This window comes from Ochotona curzoniae, unplaced genomic scaffold (assembly GCF_017591425.1).
Source record: "Ochotona curzoniae isolate NIBS_2020 unplaced genomic scaffold, NIBS_Ocur_1.0 contig_4645, whole genome shotgun sequence".
Taxonomy (NCBI): Eukaryota; Metazoa; Chordata; class Mammalia; order Lagomorpha; family Ochotonidae; genus Ochotona; species Ochotona curzoniae.
In genome coordinates this window covers 942616-959492 of record NW_024466353.1, presented here as the reverse complement: position 1 = coordinate 959492, position 16877 = coordinate 942616, and the positions used below count along the sequence as shown (strand labels likewise).

Genomic DNA, 16877 nt, shown 5'->3' with positions numbered 1-16877 from the left:
GGGAGACCCACAAGAGCTCCTGGCTCCTGGCTTCGAATTGGCACAGCGCCAGTCATTGTGGTCACTTGGGGTTTAATGTCATCCCAGGAAACCAAAAGGTTTTGAGAGATTAGAAAGCGATGATATTGGAATAGAGTGCCAGATGCTGCATGTGTTGAGGGAATCCTAGCAGCACTGTATCAGAGAAGGTGGTCTGGTGGGGGAGAGACGTGGGCACAGTGTGGTTGTGAGCCATCAGTGGCTGAGAGCAGCAGTGGGGGAGATTGTGGACACATCTGCCTGCATGCACGTTTCCAGTGCTTGCTGTGCTTGTTACAGGCACCAAGGCAAACATCAGAGTGGTCCTTCAGTGTGTATGACATCAGGAACAGAGGGAAAGTTGTGGTTTTCTAGAATATTCTGGTGGCATCTAGGCCCCAGAGAGTTATGTGAGTGGTTTTATTTTTGGTAAATAATGCTTCCCTATAGTTCGGAGTTCAATATGAAGCTCGGGCTAGAGGTAAATTACAAGGGGCTGGCTCTGAGGGGGGTCCTGGACAGAGCCGTGCCAGCTGTCAGACTGCTCCACAGGCTGTGCGGGGCTGGGCGGCTGCATGACATCCGCTGTGCATCATGGAGCTGTAGCTCTGTGGGTCCCAGCTTGAAGCCTGGAAACACAGCCGCTTGGAAGCTGAGTATTTCAGAAAGACCCTGTAACATTGATCATATGTGTCTTCTTGACAATAGAATTCTACTCAATAAGCTGATGTTAACTGTGTACCAGGAAATAACAATTTTTTTTCACTCAAGTGGACGTTAATCAGTGGGCAAAAAGTTTATATAACACGTTGTTCCAGCTGCTTTCATCTCATGTAATTTCACTGTGTAATAGCATGGTAGTCAGTAGAAAAAAGATTTCTAAATGCGCTTAATATAACATACAAAATAATAACCACCTCACTTTATACACTAATCACATGCTATTGAAATGTTGCATATAAAGGTATTTTTGTGCTGAAAATCGATTCATGTTTTCAGTGTACTTGAAGAAATACTGGAAATTTAGTGAAAATGTATTTAGGTGATAATATTTTTGAAATGAATAGCAAATAATCTAGTTGTGTGTGTTTTTATATACCACATTAGCCTGAAGGATCCTCTGAGGTTACTGAAGTAGTTGATAATTATGAACAATATAAAATAATATAAGCTGCACCATGCAATTGTATTACCACATCTTCTTCACATTATCCATCCAATTTAAAAAGTTATGAGGCAGTTACACTTAATCTTCTATGATGTAGAAACTTATATATATAGCTTGGAATCAAATCAATCAAATATTTTAAAAAATATTATGTAGGTGTTGCTAACATTCCAATGAATAACATAATTTCCTGGTCAACTCTTTTTTTAAAGATTTTTTTTTTTTCGGAAAAGCAAACCAGATTTATGGAGAGAAGGGGAGACAGACAGATCTTCTATCCACTGGTTCACTCCGCAAGTGGCTGCAAAGGACAGAGCTGAGCTGATCTGAAACCAGGAGCCAGGAGTTTCTTTCTGGTCTCCTATGGGTGCAGGGTCCCAAGGCTTTAGGCCATCCTCTGCTGCTTTCCCAGGCCACAAGCAGGGAACTGGATGGGAAGTAGAGCAGCCAGGACATGGACTAGTGCCCATATGGGATCCTGGCACTTGCAAGGTAAGGATATAGCCACTGAGCCATCACACCAGATTCCTCCTAATCAACTTCTTTAAAGATTTATTTATTTTTATTGGTAAGACAGATTTCACAGAGAGAAGGAGATTTCCTAGTCAACATCTAATAGCTAAATATCTAACACTGTTTTGGATTCTGAATATTTACCCTAGTTACAAACAAACAAACAAACAAACAGATTACTGTATTTGGGATGATGATTACAGTGGCCTTTAAACATTCATAATGGCCATATGGAGATTATATTAAATATATTAAACTATATTAAAATCCTAGTAGTAAGAAAAAACATAATACTCTCACATCTGCCTGATGAGTGATATTAGCAAGACCATCATTTTCCCAGTCCTAGTGATGAATTGTACAGCCGAGTAAATCCTGTTGGTAAAGCCTTGTTTCAGCTTGGAAGCAAAGTAAGCACAGGTTGTCAGACAGCATATTGAAGCCACAAACCAGACCCCAGGGTAGACATCTGTGGTCTGAGTTTCAGGTCCCAGGTTAGCACAACGTGATAAACGACCCTAAGGACAAGGCTTCCAAAGGACAGTTCATTGCATAGACACAGACTTTGGGACTAGGGAAAGCTAAAGGCTATCTTGGAAGGGAGCAGCCATGAGGGCACAGCTGAGGGGAACAGAGGATGGGTGGAAGCAGTTCTATGACCCTCCCTAGTTAAATAAGGAAGGCAGAAGTAAAAGAATTAATAGTGCATTTAGGAAATTATAGAAGAACTACAAATCCCCCGGAAGCAAACTCAGAGCTGTTTGACAGTAGCAGTCCTGATGCACAAATGGGTCAGCTCTGACTGTGCAAGCTGCAGCCCTCAGGGAGGCCTGACCCCCGACCGCCCTTGCAAAGAAGCCGAGACCGAAATAGAATCTGTCCATCCTGGGGCAGCCTCTTTCTTCCCTGTGTGTGGGTGATTTTCACATGGTTGGATTTGGAAAGCCCTAGCAACTTGAGGAACTGACAAAAGAGTGGGTATGTAGAGGCAGAGTCATCTTTGGGGAAATGGAGGAACAGGCGTCTCATTCCACCAAGGTGTGAAGCAGTGAGATGGGGGCAATGTGAATGGGAAACCCTTTGAACCCCCCAGAGTGCGAAGCGTGGGAAACTTTGAGAACGCACGTCACGAGGGCTCCTTGTTCTTGGCCCTGATCCCCTGAGGCCAGATGTGCATCATCTCTCCCTGTCTCTGCTCTGTCCTGGCCGTGTGTTCCCACCAAACCACCCACGCAGCCTGCCCTGATGTGTCTCCACTCTCTTCCCACTAAGATCATGTTAGGAGTGTTGGCTTCCTTGCCCTACAAGACAAAAGCATTGCATCCAATGCTCCGTGTCATCTTAGGAAAGCCAGACAGAAACCCTACAAGATAGGCATTGTTATCTCCAGTGTCAGTGAAGAGATGTAAAGAGGAACCCTTTCCAGTCACACTCTTTCTTCTTGAGAGAGAAGCAGCTGGAATTCAGACAGACAGGGTTGCATGCAAAACCCCTGCCTCTTCAGCTACAGCCTGGACTCCATGTTCCCTGCAGATCTAAGCATCCTGTCATTCAAGGGCCACCAAAAGTGGCTCTTCCTATGTCAATGTCAACATGCCATCTTGACCTTCCCACCGTGGCTCAAGCCACCGCCCCATATACCTGAACAACCTCACCTCAGATATTTGACAAGAAATGGCAGCTACAGTGTATTTGCTTGCATTTAAGCCTCTGCATTTACCCCTTTTATTCATCTGGTGTTTGTTAAAAACTGACCCAAAACAGGAACCGATCTAGGTTCTAGGAACAAAAGAATGGAAGCCCTGGCCTCCTACAACTTGCATTCTTTTATTGGAGATAATGAAGCTTTGTAAGGGAGTTAATTACAGGTAACAATGAGGAAAAGCAAAGGAGGCAGGTATGTTATGGGACGTTGTCAGAGCTGCCGAGTGAAGAACTTGGTGGTGTGAGGGAACAAACGGTGGAAGGACTTAGAGTGAGGGCCAGCCTCTGTTGGCCATGCGTCATGGCCGGGAGAGCAGGGCATGTGGCCAGCTAGGGGACAGGTGCTACTCAAAGATGCTGGAGGGGAGAGAGCCGCAGACTGATCTCTAGCTGAGGGTGCCTGTGTGAAGTTAAGATTTCACTCTAATATGTTTGTGTGTATATCAGTGCTTCCTTCTTTTTGACTCTGAAAAATGCCTGACACCAGTTATTTGTAATGCACAGAATACTCAGACAAGGTAATGGCAGAACACAGGGAAGTTGGGGGTGAAATCCACAGGGCATTCACAAACTGGGGAATTTCAGTTGGCCCCTAACTCCTCTTGTACAAGTAAGGGATAAAGAGAGTACTTGTATGGCTGCCTTTGGAAAAGTCCTATCAAATGTTACTGTGTATAGATTCAACACAGCAACAAAAGTAGAAAGAAAAATAAAAAAACTACTCAACTAACCCAATAACCTGAACTTGAGTTATTGGTATGGCATTTTGTCCCTGTTGCTACCTGCAGTAGCCAATGGCCACATGGGCCATAATTGGGGATAGTGAAGAGAGTTCATGCTTGTCCTGACACCAGCTACTCAGCTTAACCTCCAGCCAGCAGCCCTGCAGTTAGTTTGGGCACCAAACCTCTCAGTAGTGCGCCACCCACTAGTGGAGGACAAGATCACCATACTCCACACACCAGCCATACAAGTGTGCGCCCCAGAGTCACCTGCACTTCCGCATTTTGTAAAAAGATTTATTTATTTTTATTAGAAAGTCAGATTTACAGAGAGAAGGAGAGAGAGAGAAAGATCTTCCATCGGATCGTTTATTCCCCACATGGCCGCAACGGATCCAAAGCCACGTCTCCCACGAAAGTGCAGGATCCCAAGGCCTTGGGCCATCCTCACTTGCTTTCCAGGGCCTCAGGCAGGGAGCTGGATGGGAACTAGAGCAGCCGGGTTATGAACCAGTGCCCATGTGGGATCCCGGGCATGCAAGGCAAGGATTTTAACCAAAAGGCTACCACCCTGTTCCCTCCTCATTTTTTTAGTTTTAATTTTAATTTTATGAAGCAAGAAAGAACATTCCCTTTTACTGGTTCACTCCTGCAAGAGCAGAGAGTTGATGCCCGGAACAGGGATCAATCCATGTGTCCCGTTTGGGGGGTAGGTTTCTGAACCCTCACTGCTGCCTCCTAGGGTCTCCTCATTAGGAGGAAGCTGGGTTCAGGAGCCATAGACAGGAGTTGGGCACATGATTCTAAGTGGGATGCAGGTGTCTAGCTAAACTGCTACAATGCCCATCCCACACACCCATTTCTGACAGGTTGTCCTTGAATTTAGGAACTTGAGATGTTATAAGATGTCTCCAGGGCAACATCTAAGTTCGCATCAGCCCAGGGTACTGGGCCAACAGCCATCATAACAGAGCAGTCCATTATTTCATGACTAGCTCCATCATGTGTTAGAAATGAGTCTTACATTAGGAATTACTATGTTTTCTGTTACAAAAAAAAAAAAAAAAAAAAAAAAACGTTTTCAGTCTGACACTGGTTCTCCATAAAACATTTAATGCTCCAGAAGTGGGAAATTGGATAAAATGCACATACCTGAATAGCCTCAATTTAAAGAGGGATTATTTTTGTGTGTGTGAAATTGCACCACCAGCAACAACAACAGAAGTCAGAAATGCATAGTTAAGCTGCATTATCCATAACAGATTCCACTTTGGATTTGTCTGCAACTGCTGTGGCTCATGGCTATAACGTCCATTCTCCAAAGCCCTGTCCTGTTAGAGATGCAAAGTCTTGTAATTGCCATTGGCCAGGAGCCATTGCTCAAAAAGAGCCCCCACTGTCCATGGCATGGATTACCAGTCCTCTGTTCTCATGTGTGCCCTGGAAAGGTCATCATTGTGCTTCAATATAGGAAATTCTTATTCCCCCTACTTGAAATTACCTGTGCCGTAGCCACTGGGCTACCAGGCACATTGTGTCCAGGACCACATGGTCCTTGAGCTCATCTAGCCAGCTGTCAGTCCATGCCTGACCATGATACGCACCACCCTGAGGTGCATTTTGGCCGCTGACCTAGTGAGACGATGGCTATGTCCTACCCTTGCCATCTAGCCTAATCCACAAGTCAGTCCCATTTGGATGTCACGCTGTATGTGTCCCCATCCCAGAGAATATCCTGCTGTTGACTCAGTTCAGATTTATTACTCAGCATCCCTGAAACCACACACTGCCCTATTTGGAAGATCTTGTGAAGAATATTTAGGTATTTGGTGTTAATGAGGGTGTTGAGTGCAACATGGCATGCCATCTGCATCCAGGCTTGAGTTCACTGTTAGACCCTCGTGTTGAAGTCACCTCAGATCTTCATCCTGGGCTCCATGCAGCTGCCTGTCAGCAGACTTTTGGCACAGTTGAGAGAGTAGCAGAGATTCAGAGAATTAAAGACTGAGAATGAAACAATGCAGATTTTTTTTTTTCAGTTCTTTTGAGTGAAACAGAAATGTTAAGGGAGAATTAATGACTAGTCAATAAGACTAAAGGAGAATATAGGCAATAATGAAATTAGAGGGGGCTGGCCAGATGTCAGTACCACTTGAGGGCAGCTTGGTGAGTCGGCCAATACTGTGTGTTGCAGGTTGGCGCTGGCAAGGGAGAATTTTCACAGCTTGGGGCCACCACTGAAGCCACTGGCATCACTTGTTCCAGGGTAGGAGCAGCTGACAGGCCCATCCTAGGCTGTGAGATTGAGTCCCAGACCTGTTTAGCTTCAGTAGCACCCAGCCTTCTACCAAAACCTTACAGCAGCACTCTGCTAAAACCTGGGCACATGGCTGCAGATTCTGGCAGCCACGGGTTGGATACCAGATACCAGGCTACCTGAGTACTCCATGCACTGCCAAAATGCTTGGTCCCAGACTCACCTTGAAGAACTAACCAGGGTTCTTTCCTATCCTGCTGAAACTTGCAAATGCTTCTACTTTAGCAGAGAAAAAAATAAATATTTGTCCTCCTAACAAGGCTAAGAGATAGTAACTTAGGAAATTAAAATGTAGAGGTTAATAAATAGTAATATTAAGAAAGGTTAAAGTTCCAAGAAGAAACATGTAGATTCAATAGATTTAAGAACCAGTGAGGGTGGGAGGAGGGTAGGTGCTTGGCTCAGCAGTTAAACACTGGTTGGGATGACCACATCTTTGTAAGTGTGCCTGTGTTTTAGTCATATTACTGTGTTTTTTTTTTTTTTTAACTTTCTGCTAAGGTGCATCCTGCAAGCAGCAGGAGATGCTCAAGTCCTTGGGCCCGTGTCACCCTCATAGGAGACCCTGTAGGAGTTTCAGCTCCTCATCGTTGTGTCTGCGCAGCCTCCCCAGGCCCCTGTGCCTCTGACTGTAGGGTTCTAGTACCTCAGTTTGGTAGCACTTGGCTTCTGAAAGCCAACAAGTCAGTGTCTCATAGTTGGTGTGGGTGCTGGGCTCCATTCCCCACTCTCCGTGTTCTCCACATGCTTTCTGCTTCAGGTTAGATACAGGCCCAGGGCCTCCCTGTAAGCTACATCACAACCGCTTGCACAGCCCAGAGTCCTGCTCCCTGTGCTACCGCCTGCCTAGCAATCCTCTTGAAGTTAGTGGCCAGGGGACTCTCTTTTCCAACTCTTCTCTGAGGTACAGTCGATATGGGCTCTGCTAGGTCTCCCAAGGCCTAAGGGCCTTAATGGCTTTGCCCATTAGCACTGTGTTGGCAGGGAACAGACAAGACTCCCCACATGGAGTACATGCAGCAGTGTGCTCTGTAGACACACAAGGGCCGTGTTTATCTGTGTTAGAGGTGAGACAGGACCAAAAGAGAGTACATAAGCCACTTCTCTTATCTGTGTTGCTATCCTCATGCTTGTGGGCAACAAGCAGTTCCTAAAAGATGGAGCTGAAAGAGGAGCTGTGGGCCATGGAAGTAAGATGAGTTCCTAATTCTGTGGTCTATACTTAAAACCTCAGCCGTCATGGAGTGAGACCAGCCACTTGGCTGCCATAGGCCCAGTACTTAACTGAATAGTTTTCATTACCCTTGAATCAACCCCTAATTTTCCAGGTCACTTCCCAGATCCCTGCTTTTCAAATCTGGTACCTTTCCAACTTACCTGGGGTTATTCCCAAATAACCCAAGCCACCACCTGGCATGATTTTCTCTTTGTCCTCTGCACATACCAACCCCCAACCAGTCCAGACCCCCTATGTGGACAGGGATCTTTACTTACAAGTCTTTGAAGCCCAATGGCTTGGCACTTGTGGTATCCCATAACTTCTTGTTAAATGTTTGAGCCCTTTGGATCCCTTTCCAGTTCAGAGTGTTGTCTTAGTGTGTTTTGTGTTGTTGAAACAGAATATTGCAGATTGGGTCATTTACAGTGAGCAGGAATTCAATGGCCCAGGGTTCTGGAAAAGCCTGGGATCAAGGGACCTGCAGCTGCTGAGGGGATGCCTACTGGTGGAAAGGCACAAAGAAGGCAAGAAAGGGGCAAAGGGAGCTGCACTGGTCCTCTTGTCTGATGCACTCCTTCACTTCATAAAAACACTGCTCCATCACTCTACCCATACTTCCAGTCACCATACCAGTCACTAAATAGCCTTTCCTTTTAGTCTGTTAACTAGCAATGACATTTCAATGTGAGTTTGGGAGGGGATGAACGTTCAAACCTGAGCAGAGTCCGCGCTAGCCTGCTTCAGCCTAGCTAGAAAAGTGAATCTTCAAATCCTTTAACATGCTTTTCCAGCAAAGCACAATTCATTCCCCCCTGCCCCGGGACGAGTCACCAGAATTGGGATTTACTTCTCATTGCAGGGTTAGGCTCTTAATTTCAAACAACAAAGCAGGATCCTTTCTGCTTCACCTACGGTCCCTAACATTGGGTCAAGGAGGGAGTGTTCCCCAAGCCCATCTTTCCTTTCTCCTGAACTCAGGTGTGGGGGGTAGCAAGGGGGAGCCAGCTTTTGGGCTGCCCACCCAGAGGAGTACCTGTCATATACTCCTGGGGTACTCAACAAGAAACTGGGGTAGAACCCACACTTAATGCATGGCAGTCCCTCCATCTTGAAGATAAAGACCACTATGTTGGTGCAAGATTGAGAAGTCCATGGTGCCTACTGAAGTAGACCAGGTGTTCTCTGGGCCACACGAGGTGCTCCTCCCCTACAGAAACGATTGCCTCAACTTTGGCCAGAATCCTTGTTCACAGTTACTTTCCTGGGACCAAAGTTCCAGGAAAGCAGGACTGGTGTTTCCCTGGGAGACCTCCTGATGTAGTAGGGAGTGGCTGTCTTGTTAGTGCTCTCTTTGAGAACCATTTCCAGAGTTTTCAGACTGAAAGTGCGATGAGAGGAAAGTGGTATGTCATGCCGAGGCTTTGAGGGCAGTGGTCATACTCAGCATGGGAGGATTTACAAGTGAATTTAAAGTAGAAAAATGCAACATAAATCTAAGGCGTACATATTTAAAAAGAAAACCTTAGTAAAGGACTTGAGACTGCGTTCCTAGGCACAATGAAAGGTGCCTCCCATGCCTTGCCTCAGCAGCGATGTCCTGCAGATGAAGTCAAGTATTGATGCGTTTCCATTGGTGTTTTGTACGTGCCTCTGTGATGGGATGCCCACAGGGCTGGTGCTTTTCATTTTCAATAAGCAAACTTTTAGTATGACCCAGAAAAGTCATCAAGGGATTCAAGTGACTGGACTTCGTGATTAGAGATTCATTCCAGTCTTTGTTTCCTTAGAAAGTTCAAAAGTCAAGCCTTGACCAGAGCCATTCATCAATGAGGGTCATCCAGGGAAGTAAAAGGAGCACAAAGTTTTCAGTTAGCAAGGGTGGAGGTCAAAACCCACTTAGAAACAGGTCCTCTCTGTGCCTCAGTACTGCCACTTCACTGGGGGTGTTGGCAGTTTTCCCTCGTGCATGGTGCGGGCATTGGTCATAACAGCACTGATGCGTCTGACACTTGGTAGGAAGTCAGCAAATGAAACCTGGGTTAGAGCTGTGCTGTAGTTTATACTGCTAGTTGATGCTTGGTCATGTACATAAAGAAAAGAGGCTTACATACTTCACAGCCTGGGGAGCCGACACTCCAAGATTGGGGCTGCAACTTGTTTCAGTCAGGCAGTCAAGCCCATGTGAGAAAGAGCACATGGGGGACCAGCCTCCCTGTAAGAACTCTCTTGCAGGAACTGAGTGCCCATAAGAATTTGCTCAGTCCCTCAAGGAAGTGTACCCAGTGACCTAATGGCTTCTCACTGGGTTCCACCTCCCAAGACTCCCCCACCTCCCACCATCACCACGTTGTAGACCAAGCTTCCCACATGTGAACTCTTGGGCAAGCCACTTCCTTATATATTTTTTTCTTTAGCTTCCCTACATAGTTTTTCTTTAGCTTGTGGACCTAATAGAAATAAAACAATAGAAGAACATCTCTCTGATGTTTGAATCACCAAAATTATTCTTACTGCTTCTTAATTCTCACTTGGAGAAAAATTAGGCTGTTTCTGTTTTTCCTGAAGTTTCGGTAGGGACTGGGTCTAGCATAACTACTTGCTAAGTAACATGGAAGAACTTGGCTGGAACTGGAGATCAAGTGCAGAAGCATCTTCTGTCATGTTGTGAGACCTCATGGAAACCCAAACGTCACAGGGGTCAGGCTGTGCAGTCATCATGCACTGAGCTTGTGCTGTGTGGCTTCAGGGTTACTTCTTAGCCTGAATATGTGTTTCTGTTTGCTCATCTGATCAGCTCAAATCTTCTCCAAGAAATTTGAGTTGTAAAGTTTTCATTGGACTCTTGAGTCCATAGATTAAAGAGCTGGAAGAGGTGTCAGTACCACCGAGGGCTGACAGATGGAGAATTTGAGAATCAGGGGGTAAGGCTTATCACCTTGTGTCACACAGTTCATTTAGGGTTGAATTAAAACCAGCACCAAAGTATCCTGGTGGTCATTTAGGTGCTGTTTCTCCCAAATGCATGATTATGTTTAAGAACCAAATAAGAAAACGTAGCCCAGCTGATCTTGAGTGACCTTGACAATCTACTCATTTTATCAAGTAATTATAAAATTAAACACGCAGATAGATCTGACTGTTGAAATGGCTGAAGAGTTTTTTATATATATAAAAAAAGATTTATTTATTTTTATTGCAAAGTCAGATATACATAGAGGAGGAGAGACAGAGAGGAAGATCTTCCCTCTATTGATTCATTCCCCAAGTGGCTGCAACAGCTGGAGCTGAGCTAATCCAAAGCCAGGAGTCAGGAGCCTCTTCCAGGTCTCCCACACTGGTGCAGGGTCCCAAGGCTTTGGGCCATCCTCAACTGCTTTCCTAGGTCACAAGCAGGGAGCTGGAAGGGAAGCAGGGCCACCGGGATTAGAATTGGCACCCACATGGAATTCTAATAATGATGTACACCATCACAAGATGTACATGGCATCTGTGAGTACACCGGGGGGTCGGGGCAGACACGTCACAAGCGCCGTGACGAGGAAGTGGCGTCTTGCTGACCGTTGACTGCTCTGTGCATCTGTGCTGAGGGCCTGGCTGTGTCGAGGCTTTGGGGTTCACCTGTTTCCTTCCCCCACCTGGGACGAGCCTTCATGGCAACCTTAGAGCAGAGAGGGGATCTTTTGGAACTGTTTTGGTGGAGAAGCAAGTGCAACAGTGTAAGATCACTGCTGTGTTTGAGATCATCTGAGGGAAGTAAGTGCCTTTTGCGGTGGTTTTTTTTTTTTTAAGAAGCATCGTTAGAGAAACTGCTGTAGGAGAGAAGGAGAGAGAGATACACCAGTCCTTCCCACTAGACTTATTCCAGGCTGTTGGCTCTAAGTCTGAAAGAATTGAAAGAAAAATGTAGATAATGGAAAGCCCTGCAAAAATTTAAGTAAATCACAGAGGAAATGCGTACTTAGGATGGACAGGCAGCCTCAGGAGAAAAGGAGCACTGCAATCTGTAGGGCTTGGAACGATGAAGGTGGCGCTCTGCATCGGGCGTGAGGGCCTGTGTAAAGGCAGTGCAGCTTGGGCGGATTTAAAGTGCATTTCTTCATTTCTGGGAGTCTCACGGCGTGTGGTGCGTGTCTGGCTACAGAACACACATTGGGATTTAGGAAGTGCCATGGTGTCTGTGCATGATAGGGAATGGGTGTGCCATCTGCAGCCATCAGCATGCAAAGGGGTGGGGTTTGGTTTTTCCTCAACTTCTCCTGGCTTCCTCCCTAACTACGTCAAAACTGATTCTTAGAAGTACAAAAAAATAAATAAATAAATAAAAAATAAAAACCCACAGTTCCTTGAAGTTGATTACCTTTTTGGTAGTAAAAACGTAAAAGCATCCAGTGTGGCTCCCTTAAAACTTAGGAACCACAAAATCTTATTCGGCACTGAAGGCATTATGTTTAAATTATGTTTTCATTTCAGATTAATCAAACCTGTATACAGTAGTAGGGAGAAATGAACCAAGCAAAAAAAGTCAAAGGAAAAAGTCTTAGAACCAAGCAAAGATAAGAGAAAAAAATGTCAAAGATTAGGGGGGGGAAAAAGCCAGAAGAAGGTTGGAAGAGAATGGTGTTAAGGAGCTAAGTGGAAGGCCAGGGGCTGGAGACTCCTCCCTAGCACTGCAGAGAGCGTGTGCCTGTCACACTTGGGTTGGAGTTGCACTCTGTATACACAGAGTGTTTACATTGTTGTGAGCAGGGGTTGGCTTACTGTGGATTCCGAGTACCTAGCACACACACAGCAGCTCTAAGAACGATTAACCAAATAGGCGGGCAGAGGAGCAGAGAGAAGGCAAGAATCTCTTAGCCCATGTGGCTCTGGTGGGGTTCCCTGAGAGCTGCCACTGTTTCCTCAAAAGCAAGACGCTGGGGAGTGCCTGGTGGCAGCTCCTGGGATGCCTGCAACAGCCTTTCTTGGAATGCAATTTCACAAACTCTCACCCATGTTCTCCTTGGCAGAGAAACGGAGTGCTGGGCATTGAAACAACATGGTTTCTCAATTTCCTTTGAAAACTTTCTCAGAGTTGATGTTTGCCCATGCCTCCTCCACACTGGGTTTCACCTTGTCATCTGAAGCCCAATCGTCTTGGGAAGCAATGCCCTGGCTGCCATCCATAAGGCATGAGCAAGGACCAGTGTGCCTCTCCCAGATGCTGCCTTCTTGGCTCTCCTGCCAGAGCCCCTTTTTCATCACAGACCTCGGCTCTCACTGGGCATGGCCACCTCATCCACCCCAGCTGCTGACTTCCCCAGAGTGACATCAAGGCCCTGTGCACAATTCATCAGAAAAATTAGCTTCCTCAAAATCCATGGCTTTTTTCAATTGGGCTAAAATATGCATAAAATGTATGCCATTTTAAGTATTGTTTTGTGGCCTTAAGTATATTTCATGTTGATGTCCAAGCGTCACCCCCTGTCCTCAGAACATCTCCCGTTCCCTACTTCAAACTCTGTTCCCATTTAACACTGACTGCCCAAGTTCAGTGTTACATACAGTTAACACTGATAAAACATTGTTACCTGGGCCTGGCATGGTAGCCTGGTGGCTAAAGTCCTCACCTTGCACACATTGAGATCCCATATGGGCGCCAGTTCTCATCCTGGCAACCCTGCTTCCCATCCAGCTCCCTGCTTGCGGCCTGGGAAAAGTAGTAGAGGACATACCCAAAGTCTTGGGACCCTGCACTAGTGTGGGAGACCTGGAGGGGGCTCCTGGCTCCTGGCTTCGAATTGGCTCAGCTTTGGCTATTGCAGCCACTTGGGGAGTGAATCAGCAGATGGAAGATCTCTCTCTCTCTTCCTCCTCCTCCTCCTCTCTGTGTATCTGACTTTCCAATAAAAATGAATACATCTTTAAAAAAATTGTCCCCCAGAAGGTTTACTTCCTGAAATTGTGCTACTTCCAGAGTCTTAAATTCTTGTGTTCTGTTTTCTGCCCACAGCCTCTTGTCTTTTCAGCAATCCAGAATGCAGACAGATCTAAGCCTCCTAGCTAATCCACTTGCTGGCTTGGGTTTCATTTGTTAATTCAGCTAATAGGCAATGCTATGGATAATGCAGATACTAGGCAGATAACAGAACCTAACTTCAGCCCATTGATGGGATTAAGAGCTTGCAGAGTACTTAGCCCAGGTCTGTTCTTCATCCTACCAGCTCACACAGGGTGGTTCATACCCACACTTCTTTCCCAGGGGCACTTGACCTCCTGGCTCCATCCAGCTCTGCTCCTGCAGTGCACATCCAGCGCCCCCCCCCCCCCAAGGGGAGAAGAGTGACTTGTGCTCTGCTCCTGGCAAGGCCTGGACTCCCACTGGGTCAGCCCTCTGTGCTGCCCTGCAAAGTTAAAGGTTCCCGCTGCCCTGCCCTACAATAGTCACTGCAGACCTTGCCCCTTGGGAGCATCTCTGCCCTGCCACCTCCTCAGTGGCTGTCATCTCGCTTTGTGCTGCTCAACCTGTGTTAGGAATCATATCCTTTTGCTGAGGTTCAAATTTGGTAAGAGGTGCTAGGGTTGGGATGCACAGCTTTCACAAGCAACTCCAGGGGACTGGCTTGTAAGCCACTCCTTATGGACAGCTGTGCTAGCCAAGAGCTCCTGAGAGCAGACAGAGGATCTTATCTGACTTTGCTCCCTAAGTACTTGATAATAGATGTTGAAGGATTGATTGAATGAAACTGTCACTCTGCACTTCAGAGTTAAGTGACTGTTCGCTTTTGAAATGCTAATTAGCTACAGCTGGTTAAATGCCATTTCAAATTCTTCAGTGTGTTTTATCTTTAGTCCTTTATTGGCCCTTTTCAGGGCACTGGGGATAGGCAACTAAAAAGAACATGTCACGCTCCTGACCCAGCAACACTAATGAAAAGCCCCTGGCAAGGCCACCCGTAAGACTGCCAATGGCAGTAGCCCAGACACACTCACTGGGCCTTGCCACTGGGTGGCAGAGAAGGAGAGGACTCTAAGGCACACCCATCCACACCATCCCAGCTAAGGTAAAATGCAAAGAGCCTTTTGTTTTTTTAATTGGCAAGTCAGATATACAGAGAGGAGAGACAGAGACAGAAAGATCATCCGTTGCTGGTTCACTCCCCTAGTGGCCGCAACAGCTGAAAATCCCAAGCCAGGAGCCAGGAGCTTCTTCTGGATCTCCCACACTGGTGTAGGGTACAAAAGCTTTAGGTTATCCTCTACTGCTTTCCCAGGCCATAAGCAAGGAGCTGGATGGGAAATGGAGCAGGCAGAATATGGACCAGTGCCCATATGGGATCCCAGCGCATGCAAGATGAGGATTTAGTCTCTAGACCGCACCAGCCATGGAATGGAAAGAATCTTAAGCAAAAAAACTCATTGCCTGGTATGTCAGGAGAAGGTGCCTGAGAGAAGCAAGTGGATAGATCGAGATAGACTGATTGACCAGTGAGTGGTAAAAAGCCTTCCAGACCCAGCTGTGCCCTTGGCATACTTGGAACTTGGTCCATTGAATCATTGGAGCCTCTTGTTTCCTTATAGTGAAATGGGGATGATGTGATACAATTTGCAGGTCTCTACTGGGGATTGAAAAATGAGCAATGACTCTAGGATATTAGGCAACCAGGCAGGGATTTCAGCACAACTGAGTCTCTCCTGTGATGGAGGGGACACCTACCCCAGTCCACCTAAAAGCAGCTGTTGGCACAGAGAAGTTTGAGTCTTGATACCTCAGCCAGTTGTGATATAGTGTTTCCCAATGGAGTTGATGAGTGACCTATGCCGTGTGGCCCACTCTGCTCTTCTTGAACGGGGCCTGGAGGCAGGCAGGGCTAGAGCGTGGGAGAGAGACCAGCGTGGGTGGCTGGAACGGAAGCTCGTCTTTTACCACCCTCCCGCCCAGCTACCCATCTCTTCTGTGCCAGGGAAAAGAGCAACAGCTCATGCCGGAGCTGTACCCACACACGGGGATCTGCTCTCTCCAGCCTGCAGCCCCACTTCATCATTCATCAGGATTCATGGGATGCCCACAGGGAGCTGTCAGAAATTCTTCCTCTCCAAGACCTCCCTGGAAGTCTGAAGCAAGTGTGTTCCAAAAGCTGAGTTTTTCCCGACCTTTGGAAGATCCAGGTGTAACCCCTTCGCTCCCACCCCGGCCAGCAAGGAGAGGAGGAAGAGCAGCACCTTTGACTTCAGTGTTATTAATGATAAACACCCATAAACATTCTTGATGGGCTGTCGGGCTCCTTTCCCTACTCACTCCATTGTTTCTGCACATATAATTGCTTTCAGGAGAAGAATCTGGACTGGTTTCCTCGGATGCGAGCCATGTCTCTCGTTAGCAATGAAGGAGACAGTGAGCAAAACGAGATTCGGAACCTGCAGGAGAAGCTGGAATCAACCATGAGTCTGGTCAAGCAGCTGTCGGGTCAGCTGGCAGAGCTCAAGGAGCAGGTCAGTGTCCTTGGGGGCCTTAGAGCTGGGTGGTGTGTGGTTGCCTGCTGCCTTCCAAGACATCTGGAAGCTCCTGGGAGTCAACAGTGGTAAGTGTGCAAAGACCTGAGACGAGTTTAACTTGCTAAATTCACTTGGCCAAGAAAAAGTTCTGACAGGTGGACAGAACCCCACAGCAAAGAAGTTTCTCAGTTCTGTCTGTTCACAGCCAGTGAGCTGCGTTTATAGGGAGATGGGCAGGAAATGACATACAGAGACAGCCTGCTGGGCACAGTCTCGCCTGTGCCGTATTTGGGCATAATCTGACAAGCTTCAGCCTGGGATTGGCCAAGAGTCCAGCTGCTGGGATTGGCTGAGGCCTGTTGCTTAGCTACGAGAGTATCCTCTTACAGGAGGCTACAACTTTCCTGCACTTCCTGCTGGGTGGCAGTTGGCTACATATGGAGAGTGAGTCCTTTGGGCCAACTCATGCTTCAAGTCTGGAGGCTGGTTTAGGCCAGTTCGTTCCAGTTCAGTATTAACCACAGCAGATTAAAAACTCCAGTAAAGAAGCCCCACACTGCTGCAAGACCACGTCTGAGTGAATGAGACTTCAGCTTCCCTCCCTTTATATGGAAAGGAGCAAAACAACCAGTACAAGGAGCTCAATGCACTTTTTTGATTAAAAAAAAAAAGTATATGTATATATATACTTTCAGCCATGAAAGCTGTTCCCAAACTTCTGGGAAAGGCAGATTGCAAAAATAT

At 46.6% G+C, this 16877-nt stretch overlaps 1 protein-coding gene across 4 annotated transcripts in view; it reads left to right on the top strand.

The window, feature by feature from the left end:
• ITPR2 (inositol 1,4,5-trisphosphate receptor type 2) overlaps window positions 1-16877 on the top strand; it is a 400740-nt gene that overhangs the window by 380663 nt on the left and 3200 nt on the right. For all 4 annotated transcript variants that reach the window (XM_040987441.1, XM_040987440.1, XM_040987442.1 and 1 more), the window contains one exon: window positions 15969-16130. In XM_040987441.1, the coding sequence (XP_040843375.1) occupies window positions 15969-16130 (162 nt within the window). The remainder of the gene's footprint in view (window positions 1-15968; window positions 16131-16877) is intronic.